Here is an 18,008-nt window from a genome sequence, read left to right as displayed (position 1 = left end):
AGTATCCAGAAAGTCGCCGAAGCTGGAAGGGTACGATGGGCGGGGCACATTGTGAGAATGCCGGACAACAATCCCGCAAAAATGGGGTTCATCTCGAATTTGGCCGGTACAAGACGAAGAGGAGCGCAACGAGCTAGGTGGTTTGACTAAGTGGAGCAGGATTATGGAAGGGTGGGGCGAACGAGAAACTGAAGGTTTGCAACCATCGATCGAGTTATTCGGCGTAACATTGTGCCACAGGGCATGTCCTGAAGGACGTAGCGCCATCAAAAGTAAAGTAAGTAAGGACTTTCTCAAACAAACAATTCAAACCGTAAATCAACACCAACAGTTCCAATTTTAAGAATGATTTTTATTACCTTTACGTTACACATACATTCACGGGATAAATCATACCACTTAAAAACTAAACGTTCGCTCGCTTTCTCCTTCATTCATTCGCGTCAATCGCTTGTAAATGCTAAATCTTGCCTTCTCTTTCTCTCTCGCTCTTTCAATTTCTCACTCGAGCAATCCGCTCACTAACCACGTACAGTTTGTTTTTTGATTTCCGATATTTGTTTTGCATGAGTAGGTCCATACTACACAGCTAGTATAATATTACACATTTAATTTGAACGCTAATCATAATAATAATAGTAATGATAATCGTTTTGCGGCGAAGAAAATTCATCAATTGCATAAATTAGTGTACACCTTAAATTAGCGCTAGAACATTTTTAACTCAACAAATCCGTACTGGAAAAAGAGGGGAAAGGGGAGGATGGTACAGGAGCTAAACTTGTAGTATAGCGTTTTGAAGCTCGTCGAGTTTTTCTTCACTTTCTATAAACATTGTGTGTGTGCTTGATAATTTGCACTAAATTTTATATTTACACTGAAACAACGTAAAACTGTAATTGTTTGCCACTGGGTTTCGTGTTTGTCGCTTTCAAATGCAATTCGTCAATTTGTAATCATTCAGTAGTCAACGAATGCAGAGTTTTAAAACTGTCGGAATCCGTATTTTTAAGAGCATTTTGATTCACTACGGTTGTTTTTCGTTTGTTTTAGTCTAGTTTGAATAAATTAGCCCATGCTATTGAGTGTAGTGCCGATTGTTTCTCTATCCTGCTACGTATGTAGATTCATCAACAATTGTCATTTTTAATACTAGAGTATTTGCTTAAAACGGATTTTATTGTACCAATTAGTGTGTGTTTAAGAGATCAAGTTGAAAGTACTTTATTTAAGTAGGCTTCTGTATGTAACCGTTGCGTATTTCAGCAAATCTATTTGCGCGCAAAATTGAATTTTGAATTTGGTTGGCACCCCTGCTGTACATTTAAACAAACCTAACCCAAACAATGACGACAAATTTTGGCAATACTTTAGACATGTTTAGATAGTTCTGTAGCTTAATTTTGTTGTTCTAATATCACTCCAAAATGTTGTTTTTGTTCGCTGATGCAATGTATAGCAGAGGTATATCAAATTTCATTTCCAAAAAGCTCTCTTTTGAATTCTTTTGACTCGCTTGATATATATCCACGATAAGCGTTAAAATCTCTCCATGTAGAAAAATATATTTTCTGCTTACTACTACTGATATTGTAATCCAGTTTTTATTAAGAGCATAAACATCAATATTAGTTTAATTCAAATCTATTTACAGCAATTTACATGTCTACGAAGAATCTCAAAGATTTAAACTGTACATTCTAATTCTAAAACACTTTCATAAAGTGACACTAGTTCACATGATTCCGTATAGCTATCCGGCCATCCCGGAAACGTCTAGCTCCTACGTCTAATGCTAGCGAATTCAAGTCTTTGAAACAAGTTCAACAACTCTGTTTAGAAGTCTTTTTGCAAACAGTCGGCACTGCCGACGTCTCATTCAATAAGTATTGCTGTCTCACTAAGGAGTACCTTTAACATTGCACACCGTGCTCCTATAGCCAGGGGTTTCTTCAACTGTTCAACCCTATCAACGTCTAATCGGTTTTAACCCACTTCTCCTCGCCCGGTAGCACTTCGATTTCCGGCTGCATCTTGATGGTCATCACCGTCGGGTCGTAGTATCCGGCCAGATAATACGTATCGTTGTTGTCGTAGATGGCACTGTACTGCTTCGGGTCGGCCCCAAACTTGGCCGTGTACTCCTTGAGGGCGAGCACTTCACACTTGTGCGAAATCGTTTGGACATCGTTTTCATCCTCGTGCGGCGATTGGAAGAGGGCACCCTGGTGGACGACGAAAAAAGGTTAGTCATTCGGGTTCTTGATGAGGACATAATGTAATTGACCTACCGGATATTTCAGATTTGGACATCCTTCGGTTTCTTCCGGATGGTAGAACCATTTGACGCGGACCACCATGTTGTTGGTGGAAGTTTCCCACATGGACTCGATGTGACCGATGTAGGGCCGATCGGGACGACCGGTGGACAGGAAAACGGCACTGTCGCCGACCTAAAAAAAAAGCAGAACAGAAGGAAAGTTAAGGTGAGTGATGTTACCTACTTTGCAAGGCACAGAATCAGGAATTGTAGAATTGGTTCTCAATTGATTTCGAAGCACGATCAAAGCAAGCGAAGAAAAACATCGCATCTGTATCGGTCAGTGCTGGGAATGGTAATAGTAGTAGGGGCGGTCCATTAATTACGTAAGACAAATTTCGGGGTTCTCCCCATGGTAAGGTTTTTGTATGAAAGTTAAAAATAAATTGTATGGCACGTAAGAATTTTCAGACCCCCCCTCCCCGCATAAACCATTACGTAATTAATGGACAGCCCCTAGGCTTGAACTTCGCGAAAATCACGTGGCTATTCCCAGTACAGTAGTTCAAAAACCTATGTTGGGTGCATGAATTTTCTAAAATGTTAGTGTCATTGAAGGTACTAAATGCGGGAAATGCAGCGGGAAATAGAACTTTTTTCTATAGTAATTTTGGGTTGCCCTTAGCAACGGGTGTTTTGCAATTTTCAAGGCTTTTTGCCTACAGCAGCGATGGGCGTGAGTTTCACTGGCTTCGCTGACTGTGATTGGCTTTGCTTGACTACTGTAGAGTGAATTTCAGAATTTTTCCCAACCCTGGTATCGGTTCATGTTTTGCAAGTTGTAACTAGAGTTACTGTGCACGTGCACGTGTAGGCTTGAAGGCCCAAACGCAATGATAGCGGAACGGCAACGGAATGCGGTACCGGTTTGCCAGAATGGGGCCCATTCACAAATTTCATAACGCTGAAGGGATGGGTGGGTGTCTGGAAGATGTTACAGCTCATACGAAATTTGGAAAATGGTCATACAAATTGCGTTATGAGGGGGTGGGTGGGTGTCAAAAATGGTCAATTTTAGTGTTATGAAATTTGTGAATAAACCCATGAATCACACCATCTCGTCTGAACTGTCAACGAATGAAAGTGAATCAATACTAACCGTTGCCGTTCCGCTAACATTGCGTTTGGGCCTTTAAGTGAATGGAGCCTCATTGCTTGCAAGCGCGTGGGTACGCTGTACATTGTGAGGCAGGCGTTGCAGAATTCGCTCTCATTTGAGTATGAAGCACGATCAAAGCAAGCAAAGACAAACATCCCTCTGTTGCGGTTCACGATCGTCATTGTATCGCAAGGTGTAACAAGTCTGATAAATGGAATCAGCGAGCGAGAGCCCCAAAGAGAGAGCGATGATAAAATCTATTTCTCTCGCTTGTTTACCGTTGGGGATAGGTGTTTTTCTTTACTGGCACGATAAACAATCTACGAACTTCCAATAGCAATAGTGTCCCCCAGGCTTGAAGCATGTTTAGAGGGGTTTTATCATGCACTACTATCCCCCCAATCTGATCAAAGTTGTAGCAGTATACGATAAACAGTCTCTCATAATGTGCAGCATGTTATGATAGTTACAGAGAGCGATACGTGAGAGATTCTCTCAATTTTCTCAGGATTCAATCCCTGTTATGAGGCCTTTTTTGGTGCATCTCATTTTTCTTGAGATGTGTCTCAATGCGGTTTCTTGCGCTCAGTCATACGTGATATTTAAAATTCAGCGCAATAATTGAAGTTATGACAACATTTTTCAACGAAGATCGAAATTGTAACTCTTGAATCGCGAGTCTTCGGCCATGTCAAGTAAATCATTTAGACACCTGCATAATGAGGTTGTAGAGGCTCTTCGTTACTAAGCAGTTGTTTCACAACTTGGATATCGAGCCGTAGTGCCGAGCAGCGCATGAGACGAGTCTCCCCGGGTGCACATCACCTAGCACGCGCTTTCAGAATTTTGGAGGATTCTGCAGCACACTAGGATTCCGATGAGCTGAGAGACGGTTTGGTTGGAGACTCGTCAGTACATTTATGTGCTCCTCAGAAATATGTAACTCTAGTTGTAACAAGCCTGATGAATAGCAGTAGCGAAGGAGAGCCCGATGATAAAACTTATTTTTCTCGCTTTGACCATCAGGAGTGAATGTATTACCTTTTTTATGGCCCACCACTATTCCTCACATCAAGAGACGCATCTATCATATTATTTATATTTTACAAAAAAAATAAAACAAACACAACAGTAAACACGTCACATTTACATTGAATGGATGAACAGTGATGAGGCAGCTGTATAAGCTGTGAATATTTAGGGGGTTTCCCAGTGGAATACTTTTTAACGGAGCCCTATTTCATGATATTAAACTAAATTAGGGCAATTGATTTTAATATTGATTAACCCCTCTACCGGTAGCTTCATTTTTTTACCCCGAAAAAAATATTCTAATCACGATAGGTAACTTTTTTTTCTCAATATTTTCGCACCAGTTTTTCTCAAGCTCTCAAAAAACTCTTCTAGTTTTAGAATATGTGTTGATATTAATTATTGGGCATCTGGAACCGGAGATATTCCAAAATTCCTTGGGGGACCGACGCGTTGTCTAAAGTGAATATCTAAAGCGACAGAATTTTTATCGCATTCGTATTTTCACTCCTTAGAACAATGCATTAATGAGAGTATGTTGTGAAAAAATGAAGCAATTTGGTGCAGCCGTCTTTGAGTAGTGAGCATTTATGTTTCTGGTACCACGCTGGCCATATAAAGATCTTGAAAACTTTAAAAAACCTCATCCCGTAATTTTCAGATTTCTCCAAGAATACTGAACCGATTTGCATGTTTTTTTTTCAGAGCAGCTCCTTATTACCTGGCAATGTATATCCCACATTTTGTTTTTTTTGATAAGTTGACCAAAAACAAAATGGCCGCCAAAGACATTTTATATGGAAAATGTCGGTCCCCCAAGGAACATTGGAATATCTTCAAAACCAGATCACCAATGATTAATATCGATATGGATTCTTAAACTAGAAGAGTTTTTTGAGAACTTGTAAAAAAAATGGTGCAAAAATACCAAGAAACAAAAAAGTTATCGCGATTTGAATATTGTTTTAGGGGTAAAAAATGAAGCTGCCGGTAGAGGGGTTAAATATGTGAAGGAAAGACGACAGAGTGTAAATCAGTGCTTCCCAAACTTTTTCAACTTTCGCCCCCTTGAGGCCAATATGTATCTGGAATCGCCCCCCTGATATGTAATTCAAATATTTTAATTGATTATGAATAACAAACAATTACTAAAAATGATTTATAGAACTGTAATTTATTAAGTCAATTTCAACAATATCTTGCGTGCATTACAGGGTACTGAATCAGTCGATAAAAGTTCGTTCCAGTTTCAACTTATCAAATGTAATGTATGCATAGGCGCCTTGTAACGTAGTTGGAGGTGAAATTCTTTAAAACTGAACCAAATGCAATATTTTCCGAGCAAACGGCATTTCTTTTGCATGAATGTGTCATGTCTACCTATCTCAAGTGGTAATTATTATTCCTTACGATTTTGGTACCATTTACATGTTCGTACCTACTGGTTTTCTGAGCTATAAATACTGGCTCCCGTAGGCGCAGATGAGAGACTTCTCGAACTGTGGACAGATTAACATATTGTTTTATTCTTTATTTACAGGATATAAAAGTGGCGACGAGGATCATGGAAACGTGCGTTGGCGATTATCGTTTTTCTTTGAGGTGGCGAGTTTGCCAATTTTATTTATTTGAGTATGGTGAATTTACCAATTTGAGTTGAACTAAATTGTTCTTTAGAGCTGACGAAATTGTCGTATATGGTGAACATAGTTGTTCTTTTGAAAAGCGATTGCTACATTGAGATGAACGAAATTGTTCTTTAGTGTTGACGAAGTTGTCAAATGTAATGTTGAGCAGTATGAATCCAATGATTTGAATGTTTTGTTGTAGTCATGAAATACTTTGAAGATACAATTGTGGAATTTTTGGGTATATTTTCGATGTTCGTTGTATGAGTTGCTGTAACGTGAAGGTGACTTTTTGAAGAGTTATTAGAAAGTTTCTAAAGGGGAAAGGACTGTCATGTCTACCTATCTCAAGTGGTAATAATTATTCCTTACGATTTTGGGTACCATTTACATGTTCGTACCTACTGGTTTTCTGAGCTATAAATACTGGCTCCCGTAGGCGCAGATGAGAGACTTCTCGAACTGTGGACAGATTAACATATTGTTTTATTCTTTATTTACAGGATATAAAAGAATGAATATCCTCTGATATCATAAACTGGTTCCGGTCATACCTTATGGATCGAAAGCTCGTAGTAAAAATTGGTGCTGACATATCGAGGACTTTTCGCCAATGTATCCGGTGTGCCTACCTGGGACCATTTCTATTCACGATATTCATAAACGATCTCTCATTTGTCCTTCCTCCCGGTTGTCGCCTATTTTATGCGGACGATTTAAAGCTGTATATGGCTATCATGAGTGTCCAAGACTGCTCAAATCTACAAAATCAGATTGACTGTCTTGTTGAATGGTGCTCGGAAAACTTTCTGACCCAGAGTGTCCAAAAATTCAGCATCGTATCCTTTCATCGTAAGCAGCATCCGATTACCTTCCAATACAATATCGCCGGCCAGATCCTTGCACGAGTTTCTCAAGTTCGTGATTTAGGTGTAACACTTGAAACAGCATTCACTTTCCGTGCTCACTACGATGACTTAATCTGCAGAGCCAACCGGCAACTCGGGTTTATGTTCAAAATTGCAAGCGAATTCAAGGATCCACATTGCCTGCGATCACTGTACTGTGCGTTAGTGCGACCGATACTGGAGTCAGATGTCGTTGTGTGGTGCCCGTACAAGACTACATCGATTGCGAGATTTGAAGCGATTCAAAAGAAATTTGTACAATACGCCTTACGTGATCTGCCATGGCGTGCCCATTAAACCTGCCACGATATGAGGACCTCTGTAACCTTTTGGGAATGCAGACATTAAGCCAAAGAAGGAAACATGCACAAGCCGTCTTTGTAGCAAAAATTTTGTTGAGAGAGACTGATTCATCTGCAATTCTTTCACAACTAAATGTCTATGCGCCAGAGCGAATTCTTCGAAGGCGTGAATTCTTACGGATGGACTCCAGGAATACCGAATACGGGCTGCATGATCCTATCCGGTTCATGTCTGCAAGCTTCAAAGCGTTTTACACCTTCTTCGATTTCAACTCTTCATCTACGACCTTCAAACGAAAACTTCAGACTAGCCTAACCAGATCTGCGGAGCCCAATATTGAGTGGTAGCCCAGCATTATCTAGGAGGGTGAGTATCTGTCCATTCATTTTACTTTGGAAGAAATTTACTATTTGTTTTTTCTTTTTGTTTTTTTTATCACCCCTACGACGAGGATCATTTGGATACGACAATTTTAATCTTAAAGCGAGAGGGTTTCTCTTTGAATGTGTGAAGGTAATATTGTAATCTAGTTCCACGTGTACTTTTTAATGTAATTTTTATTCATTGTAATGTTTTTCTAAAAGATATGGAGTTTTTACGCCTTTTTGAATGATCTCAATTGAATGCACATTAGCTTATTCAAGGAGGCTTTTATCCATCACACTTCATTAAGACTTTGAAGTCCGATGAAGGTGATAAATAAATAAATATGTCATATTTGGGTGAACTGCATTGATTCTGTTTTTCTGTTCGCAATAATTCGTTTTTGGAAGGTCACACTCCTTCTCACACAATTTCATACTGACTAACCTGCTATTCCTAAAATTACTGCAATAATTTTCAGAAATTGTGAGTAATAAATGAACGCTTCAATCTAGGATTTTGGTTCAATCCAAAAACCCTGAAAAATATATTATATGAAAATCCAGAATGTTTCCAAACTCATTTTTGAATGCAATTCACCAAAATGGATTTTTTCTAACACTATGAAAAATTCGAATTTTTTGGACTTTCTGGAAGTTTAAATCCAACGCAACGCAACTCTGAAATTTCTTCAAATCTATTTTTAGTATTTTTGTCTTGGGCATCGTTGGAACCCGATTTTTGCCTGCTTAATTTTTCAAATTTTGTTTCTAAAATGGTTTGTACCATAACTGATGAGAAAGAGTGAAACCGAATCATCAAAATATGTACTGTGGTTTTTTTTTGGATGCCAAAAATATTAATATCCCAACCTCAAAGTGCACATACAAAAAAGTTCCTTATATAAAATATTGGACAACTGAAAAATCTTGTGAAAATCTTAAATGTTGACTATTCTTAAAACTCACATGATATTGAAATAGCTGAATGCATAACACAAACATCAAGTGTTGTCTATCATAATTTTTAAATGACCTAGATTGGAGATATAATGATCAAAGGTTAAATAGTTCTGGAAATAGTTACGTTTGGAATTGATTGACCTTCAGACGTGAGTTCTCCAAACGTTATTACTTTCAAATGCTCCCGTGTTTGCTTTTTCGCCCCCTTTCTGAATTTTTCGCCCCCCAAATTCTGTTTTACAAATTTTCGCCCCCTTGAGCCTGAAAATCGCCCCCAGGGGGCGAATTCGCCCACTTTGGGAATCACTGGTGTAAATCATACTGGCAACTGATACGGTTCTACAAAAATGATACGGTTCTACAAAAATCACTAATATTGGATTTGTAGTGACGTTTTAAACTGGTTTTGAACAACGATTGATTATTCAGAGTTTTTAAACTTTCAGGAAGTGCATTATATTCGAATGGTCCATAGAAAGAAATTCTCATTTGGGCTAGACAAGTACTAGTGATCTGTGATAACTCTGCAACTATAAGAGATAGAACAGTAATTTCTTGAGCGAAAAATTGCGCAATCAAAAGTTTTAAAAGTGCTCGGAGCGAAATTTGTGCGAGAAATTATCGCATAAAAGTTATCGAAAAAAAAAATGATTTTCCAGGACCACCATAACTTGTTTGTTAAAAAAATCATAACTCGCGAGCCATAAGAGGTAGAAATTTAGGTTCTTCGACAAAGTTGCTCCAAATTGATTGTTCTAAAACATTGTACAACATTGTATTGGTCTAAAGGCATCAGCAAAAAAGTTTATATTCTAATCCCCTAAACTTAGCAGGGTTTCGTGGACGTGCGGCTAGCGGCGTCAGTCATTTAGGTGTATTTTGTCGCGAGGTGTGGGTTCACCGCTTCAGTCGGTGGAAACGTTTCGTCAAACGAAAAATTCATCACTGAGCTACTGGGTGTTTCGTGTTGTCCGTTGCCTAATGTTAGTGATTGTTCAGTCTATGCGGCCTTCGGCTGAAGACGGTGTAAATTGTAAATTGTATTTTTAAACCATGCGGACCACCCTAATTTGACATCACTGAAAAAATGTCTGAAAAACAATAATAAACTTTCCCAAAGTCAATATATATGATATATGGATATCTAAAAGTTACGGTTTATGCTCAAACATTTTTGTCTTCCTGGATATGGCTTTGGGATCGATGTGCATTGGTTTAAAAACCGCATCGGAAAAATGAAAATTCTCGATTACTTTTTCAAATCGACGTAAGTAACTTTTATACGGTTTTGAGAAAATTAATTAAGAAGGATTGCAACCTGTCTTCTAAAACTGTTTTAAAATGATTTTTTTCTCGCAGTGTACATCGCTTTAATTTTGCATACAATCAACTCGCGTTCAAAAACTAGGTAGTTTCTATTATTTCCCACGAAAAATAATTATATAAAAATGATAAGCCGTTTCATTCAGTTACTTTCGACGTTTTTGTACCAGTGTAAAATCGGCTCAAGTAGTGTTTTGTTTTGATTCCTGGTTAGGTCACTTTGTCTCTCCATACAACGGAGCGGTAAAAGTAGCGGTTGGGTTGTGAGAGAGTTGAAATTCTTACTTACGCCGTTTCGTAATTCCGGAATTAAACGTTCTAAAAGTGAAAAATCAAACTTACAATCAAACATATGTGCGTTCATAAGGTGCCGATTGCGCCTAAACATTCAACGTTTAGTATTCGATCAGTTGATTGCACAATTATTCCAAGCTTTCCTTCAGAGGTTCCTTTGGTATTTTATAGTAATTCCTCTAAGAATTTAAGGATTCAAATAAAAATCGTTCCGGTAATATCTATACGGTTACGCCTATGCATTCATCCAAGAATTTCTCTATGATTTTTTCAAGGATTTCTCCAGGAATTCTTCCAAGGATATCTACAGGAATACCTTTAAGATGTCTTTGAAGAATTCCTCCGTAAATAAAACATATTCTGGATATTTCTCTAAATATTGTTTCTCGAAATTTTTAAAGGATTTCTTAAGAAATTCTTTCTAGAATTCTTACAGCAATTACCTCAAGGATCCTTCAAAATATTACTTCAAATTTACTTCAATTTGCTCCAAGAGTTCCTCCAGGAATTTCTCCTGGCATTTTTGAAGTATTTCTTCAAGGAGGCATTTTTACGGATTTCTTTTCACGATTCATTTGAGATTGCTCCAGGAATTGCGCTAGATTTTCTCATAAGCATTTTTTTCTGAGGATTTCACTGAAGATTTTGGAGTGTGCCTTCAAAGAATTCTTAATAAAATTCACCCAGCGATTCCCCAAGAACTTTCTCCGCAAAGTCTTCCAGAGAAGGAATACTTGGAACAGCATCCCGAGTAATCCTCGGAGGACTTATTCGAAGAAGTCTTGGAGGACTTGCTGGAGGAATCTTCGAAGCTCTTCTTGGAGAAATGCTCGGAGGGCTTTCAGAAGGAACCACTGGAGGAATCCTCGGAGACTTCTTGAAGGAATCCCTCGAGCCTTCCTGATGGAATCTTCTTTGCACTTCCTGGAGGAATCTTCGGAGGACTTCCAAGAAAAATCCTCGTGAGAATCTTCGAATCTTCTTGTTTCCTGAAGGAATCTTCGAAGGGCTTCCTGAAATAATATATGGAGGAGTCCTAGAAAGAGTTATTGAAGGAACTCCCGGAGCACTTACTCGGAGGTCTTCGTGAAGGAATCCTCGAAAGGTTTTTGTGGAGGAATTGTTTTAGGGCTCATAATTTAGTCTTTTCGTTTGAATTACGTTTTAACTGGATGATTCTAAATAACCCACTGGTCATTTCCATTTATTTTTTTGGGTCTTGTAGCGTGTTATTCGAGCAATTTCTGCGAAACTTTTATACAGCAAACACTGTAGAAGCGCTTGGCTGAATTATCGTGAGCTTCTCCCTAAGTTTGTCTTGACGAGTTGCTAAAAAATAATATTAAGAGACTTGTTGGAAATTGTCTTAATTTATTGAACTCGTCAAACATGTTTTGATTGTAAATCAATCAATAGTTGAACTTTTGGAGCATGAGTATTCTCATATGTACGCTAATAATTTTATTTTAATACCTACGCTACAATATCGGGCTGATTTAGTTAATGTTGGATTCGTCGAAAAGTTGTGGTGCTCTACAGACACTATGAGCGTTAATGGATCAAGCGTTAAGGAATTTCGGGAACACTTTCTTGGTGTTTTTATTCGTTTCCCACAGAATTCCAACAGCTGTAGAAGTTTTTTCTGAATTGCAGTGATTTTGTTTTCGGAATTTTCTCTTGTACTCATGAATGAAATTCAAGATGAATACTTATGAATCATATGCAAAATTTAAGGAATTAGATCTCAAAGATTGTCTGGATGATTTTGATCGAGTAATTCCTACATTCTATATCGAACTTGGCTGGATCGCCGTAAGATTTTCGGTAAAGGAATCTTTGAACGTCTTTATTAATAAAGCAAAGTCTGCAGAAGCTCTTGGCTGAATAGCCATAAGAAACTTTTCCGGTATTTTGTGTTATGATTTACCATGCCCACACAGTTACGGATCACCCACAGTGACGGATCACTTTGGCGTTCAACATCGGATAACTCGCTCAAAACATAAACGTTGACGTGAAACATATTTTTTCCATGTTATACTATTTGTCTTCTACCATTTGAAATGTTAAGCACAACACTCAATCGCTAAATAACGGTGTATTTGACAAATGTTTTGTTGATACCACACAGTTATCATTATATGGTCGTTTTCTGTAAGAAGTGCCGTCAGCATTGATAAGCTCCCACAGGTGGTAAAATTCAAATGTTATAGTATAAAACATGCTCGTTCGCTTAGATTTAGCATGAATTCATCTTTGGAAAACATTTTTCTTGATTGTTGATTCTAAATACCGAATATAAGCACTTCTAACTAGTAATCCATAATATGAACCAGGTAATGATTATTTACCACGGATATGGATCATTTCCAAAGTATGTGGATTTCTGCTATTTTAAGCATTGGATTCGACATTTTCAGACAATAGCACTAAGGATAAAACTAATAAAACATCAAGGTTTGTAATTTCATTTTTAGCAGACAAAAATGGGTAGACAACTTGGTTTGGAGCGAAAACAGTCCATGTCTCAGTTACTACAATACAGTATCCCAAAAAAATGGCATTTTACCCTTGTTTCCAGCTCTAACACTGCTATTTTTTGCTGTAATATGTGACACATTGTTAACTTTCGCCTAATCATGCAATACAGATGCATTGAGTTGAAAATCTCTTGATTTTGCGCACTGATCCGTAATATGTCACAATTTGATCCATAATATGAAAATTGATCCATACTATGGTTTTCAGAAACCGATACAATTTTTAATTTTTATGCAATTCTATGTAAATATTACACGGAAAACAGTTTACTAACTGAAGTTCCAACTTGCTACGATTCAATTCGTGTTTTTAAATTACAATTTTACGTTTTCCATGTCGTTTTATTGAATTTTATAGGTTGAGTTCCACACTATTTGATCCATAACTGTGGGGTCATGGTATAGAAAAAAACTAACAGCTTGCAAACTGAAAATTGTTTGTACAATTATTAAATAAGTTCCGGCGAGATATCTTTTCATATTCCAATGAAGTAAAATTGACCACTTACCGAAATCGTTTCCTTGCCGCGCTGAATTGACTTGTAGAATTGCTTCTTAACACGACCCGTCGAACGCCGGTAACCCTTGCCGCACCAAGCCCACAATTGCCGGGCCGGTAAGAACGCCGCAATTTTGCTATTGTTCTCCGTCGATTGCCGTTTGTCGGACTTTTCTGCCGCCGACTTCTTGGGTTGCTGTTGAGAGATGAAAGCATGGTCACTTCAAAATTTCAACTTCAATCTTCCTGAAAAACTTACATAATACGACCCGGAACTTTCTGTGATCGACGAACTCGCTTCCTCGTTTTCGGTCATCGTATCTTCCTTCAGGCTGGGATTGAACACTTCCTTCTCGTCGGTCTTGTCCTCCGATGCGGGAACGTCTCCAACCGATGCCGGGCTGAACGGTCCTGCCATTTGGGATGCGCTGTCCTCATGCGATATGTCATCGTCCATCGAACCGGCGGCCGCCTGGTCCGGAGAAGACGGCACGTCGTGCTCCCGGTGGTGCTTCTTGTGCTTTCTCCGCTTCTTATGCTTCCGATGTTTGCAGTACTCGTCGTAGCACTTGGACTTCTTCTTATGCTTGTGCGTCGACAGCTCGGCATTGTTGGCTGCTAACCGGCGAAGTTTGTCCTTGCGGATCTTCTTCAACCGGCGACGTTCTTCTCGGTAAGCGTCGTCGTGAACTCGCTTGTCCGTTCGATCACTGACCACCGCAAAGCAGTTGGTCGTGGTTATCGTCGTCGTTGTACTACTGGTAGTGGCGGTGGCTGCCAATGGAGCGCTAGCTGTCGTTCCGGTCGTGGTTGTACCTGCGGTACCCACTTCCGAAATGCTTGGCTGGCGCTTTCTCTTGCCTAGCGAGAGAAGAGGATTTGGATCGTACTCTGGTTTAGCGTCGGTGTGATGAGTGTGTTAAATGGAGTGAGAAAAAAAGAAAGAAAAACAAGTTCCACAAATCAACCAAAGGGAGGTCGCTAGATATCAACTTAAGATTAACTTAGGCACTAAATTCTGTTAGCGAGTCTATTTAGTACGTAGGAACCTGTATTCGCCAAACTTACCGACTATCGGGTAATCGCTGAGCAGGAATCGGATGTCTTCCAGGGCGATCCTTCCGCTGTCGCCGTCGTCGAATTCCACGTTGACGTATCGCTTCTCTGGATCCGGGGATGTTGGTTCAGCCGCAACTCCTGGGTATAGACACCGATATTGCTGACTCCAGTAAGCGCAGAGCCGAGTTCCTGGAATGATCTCGTCGACCGTTTTCGGGGCAACTTCCAGAATCTAAATGAACAAGAAATAGTTGAATTGAAGGTTCCCTACTGAAATATAACCAAGAACTTACCGCATCACGGAGCACTTCTTCCCGCGACATAATATGTGGTCTGTTTCCACGTTCGCCGTCTAGCGTTACGGCGTAGATATCCGGTGGCTGAACTGCACTTAAGCATCCAGCGTAGAACAGACCTCCCATGGCAGTCAACACCCGGGTCTTATTTTGGTTCAGATAGTCGCTTGTGAGCAGACACTTTTGATCGATTCGCTTCTTCTCGGAGCTGCGCCGTTTACGCTCCTTGCTGCGCGATTTCTTATGCTTGGAGTGATGGTGCTTCAGCGGGATAACCACTGCTTGTACCGGGGACAATTTCAGTGCGTTCATCGAAGCACTGCTCATCGGTGATGTTTTCACCTTGTCGAAGATCGAAGGTTTGCCTCCAAAGATCGAGAAGGCTGCATCCGATGGCTTGCTGTTCTCATCCTCAAAGCTGAAGGCAGGCGATTTGATCTTGACTTGCGCCTTGGTAGAGCTGTCGGATAAGTTACTGGTGTCATCGCTTGTGGTGCTCTCGAACTTAGACGAATGGATCGGAGACTTCTTCTGTTTGACCTCTCCCTGTTGTTGCTTACTGCTTATAGCTGTCGCCGCTCCGGCACTTTGACGGTGATGGTGGTAGTGATGATGATGTTGCGATGATTTGTGATGACCAGATTCTTTGACGTTGCTATCTCCCATGCGGTTCTTCGACGCCAGAATGTATCCAACAAGGCTCTTGGGTTTCTTGGCGACGATCGTTTCCGTCAGGGCAATATCGTCATGTTTCTTGGGAATTCCTCCCTTGCGTTTCGAAAATGATAGCCTCTCGATGGAACATGAGTCCACGTCTTCCAATTTGCTGGAATCGGTGTCTGAGCTGAGCTTTGGCAACTCAACGAAGGTCGTTGAGTTGGATGAGGATGAGAAATTCGGCGATAGCGCCGGAATTGTGCTAAGCTTCGGCGCTATCAGCGTTGGTGCTGGTACTCCATTACTAACAGCTCCACTGCCAGAACTTCCGTTCATTAATCCACTGGGGCTGGGGTTGAACCCGCCAAAGTACGACTTCCCTATGTCCGGTATTCGCACCATCGCTGTCAGTGGTTTGACTTTAGCAACCGACGTCGAGTTCATCTGCTCCAATTCTCGTTTCTTCTCCTCGCATTGCCTTGTAATGTTCACTAGCCTCTCCTTCATGTCGTGTTCGATCACACTAAACAGTTCGTTGGCTGTCGATGGCCACGTGGTTTTTCCAGCACAACGGTGATCCTTTTCATCCGCGTCTTTACAACTGCACTTCTCCAGTTTGGCCTTGATTCGCGAAAAGCTCTGCTTTAGTTCGCCGTCGAGTTCGTCTTCCTCGTTCGCCGCATCGGAGCTATGCTTCCGCTTGCGTTCTCGCCGTTGCTCTTTATCGTGCTTGGACTTTTTGCTGGATTTCCGCGAATCTTTGGAATGCTTGTGCTTGCGCTTCCGCGACGGGATTTCCGGGCTAGCCGCCGCTAGCGGAGCCTGAGATGGGGATGAAGACTCGACGGATTGGTCGTGTTTTTCATCCGATGGTGACAGAGAAGGTGAGAAGTGAGTGACGGCAGGAGAATCCTTCTTAAACATGCCTTCCTCCTGGAAGCGCTGCTCGGCTAGGGCGCAAAGCAGGTTCAGGCCAACCATGGGCTCGTCGTTGCGGATAAAGGCGTCAGCCACTGGCGGAGGAATGGCGGGATGCGTTGGTTCTGAGGGTTGTGGATCGGATACTGGGTGGGTCGGGATGAGTGGAGCGACTGGAAGAAGCTGCGGAGGGTCTGGTGGAAGTTGCGGGGAGATGGGTTCTTTTTTGATCATGGAAGCTTTTTTCTGGAAGACTTCTATGCTTCGCGAGAGTAGTTCGAGTCCGCTTAGGTCCACGGGATGATCCTGCTGGCTGGGACCGGTGGGGTCAGGATGGTACTCTTCGGGTTCTGGGGGCATTGGGGGTTCGACAGGGGAGAGCATTTCGAGCTTCGGTATCCGCAGGCCACAGTTGGCGTTGACGGTGAGTGGTTGAGTCTCGGGGAGTACGGAGCAAGGAGCGGAAGTATTTACGTGGTCTTCCGGTTCCATTTCCGTTTGATCACAGTTTGTACTACTGGTATTGCTAAGGTTTAGGCTAGCACCGGACGACGAGTGAGTGGACATGTCCGGTTCGATGGCGGAGTCACCGCTGTTATTAATGATGCTATGGCACAGCATTTCGGTTGGTATGATGGTGGACTGAGGGACGAACGTTTCAGGGAAGGGCACCTCGTCCGACGGGTTCGTCGGTAGTGTAAGCGTAGAGGCGTCTTGTTGGTGAGGAACTTCGTCAGTTTCCACAGTGTTGTCGTCTTCACTCATGATGGGGGTATCGGTTTGGATATTGGCGTCTTGAACTTCTGGAGCTCCGCAGTTGAGGGATGCCACTTCGGCATCTTCGGGTTGACAAATGGATTGATCAGGCGGAGGAGTTAGACATGTGGCTGCTGGGAGTTCTGGCTGATGGGGACTCGGAGCTATCGAAGCAGATACTGTGGATGGGGGGTGGAGTAATTGGATTAGGGACGGCCGTTTCTATCGCTGGCATGATCGCCGGAGGTTCCAGCAGGGTAGCCGTAGTTTTTGTGGAGGGAGTTATCTGGATGAGATTGCCCTGTTGAAACAATAACTGAGGGGCAATGTCGGGAGAAGTCCCGATCGTTGAAGTTTGGATAGTTTTCTCCTGCTCATGGAAGATTTGGGTGGAATTGTTACAGCTAGATGCGGCTGAGCCACTACAGTCTTCAATTTTGATAAAGGTGTGCGAAGGTATCGGCATTGGGATTGTCGGCTGACATGGCATTGACATGTTGCTGGCCGTTGATTTGTTGCTACTAGTTCGTTTGTTGCCGTCCGAGGTTAGGGCGACGTATCTTGTACTGTGATGCGTTTGGGTATGCTGTTGCTGGAGATAAGGGATGGATGGAATGAGTACCGAGAAATGGTAGTCGCTGTGACTGGGACTAACCTGATGTAGGGTTGTACTGCTGGCGGTTGCCAGATAGTCGGAGCTGAGCATCTGCAGTGGTGCCAGCGGTGGAGGTTGCAGTTGCTGTTGCGGAATTTGTGGCAACAGCAGATGCGGTGGCTGGATGGCAGCCGTTGACTGGGGATACGACGGCCATACCACCGTTTGCGGGAATGGTTCTATACAAGAAATGTAGACTTTATCTATCCGGTGGCAAACCGATAGGTTAAGGTTTGATTTGTAAAGCATACGGGGGTAATTTGGTGGTGTGAATGAGGAGATGAACGGTTTTTCGTTTAGATGGCGTACGATTAAATCAAATTAAGCCGCATGAGACAAGAAGGTATCAATGCAAGAAACAAGGACGAAAGAAAAGAGAAAAAGAAAATTCTTTGT

At 41.4% G+C, this 18,008-nt stretch overlaps 2 protein-coding genes across 7 annotated transcripts in view; both read right to left on the bottom strand.

Moving 5' to 3' along the window:
- Positions 1 to 331: 331 nt before the first annotated feature.
- LOC5563576 (protein winged eye) lies at positions 332 to 17,101 on the bottom strand. The gene is made up of 6 exons (XM_021849537.1): positions 14,624 to 17,101; positions 14,340 to 14,562; positions 13,531 to 14,132; positions 13,282 to 13,467; positions 2,292 to 2,453; positions 332 to 2,225 (listed from the first exon to the last, which is right to left on the bottom strand). The coding sequence occupies exons 1-6, from the start codon at positions 16,964 to 16,966 to the stop codon at positions 1,977 to 1,979; spliced, it is 3,765 nt and encodes a 1,254-aa protein (XP_021705229.1). The 5' UTR covers positions 16,967 to 17,101; the 3' UTR covers positions 332 to 1,976.
- LOC110677849 (mucin-5AC-like) overlaps positions 16,465 to 18,008 on the bottom strand; it is a 250,795-nt gene continuing 249,251 nt past the window's right edge. For 4 of the 6 annotated variants that reach the window (XM_021849538.1, XM_021849541.1, XM_021849542.1 and 1 more), the window contains 2 exons: positions 17,613 to 17,815; positions 16,945 to 17,549 (listed from right to left, as the gene is read on the bottom strand). In XM_021849538.1, coding sequence (XP_021705230.1) covers positions 17,064 to 17,549; positions 17,613 to 17,815 — 689 coding nt within the window. In that variant the 3' untranslated portion in view covers positions 16,945 to 17,063. Of the gene's footprint in view, positions 17,550 to 17,612; positions 17,816 to 18,008 lie in introns of all 6 variants that reach the window. The other 2 variants (XM_021849543.1, XM_021849540.1) reach the window with 2 other exon arrangements.

The sequence above is a fragment of the Aedes aegypti genome, chromosome 3, assembly GCF_002204515.2.
Source record: "Aedes aegypti strain LVP_AGWG chromosome 3, AaegL5.0 Primary Assembly, whole genome shotgun sequence".
Classification (NCBI taxonomy): domain Eukaryota; kingdom Metazoa; phylum Arthropoda; class Insecta; order Diptera; family Culicidae; genus Aedes; species Aedes aegypti.
This window is presented reverse-complemented; position numbering and strand designations above follow the sequence as displayed.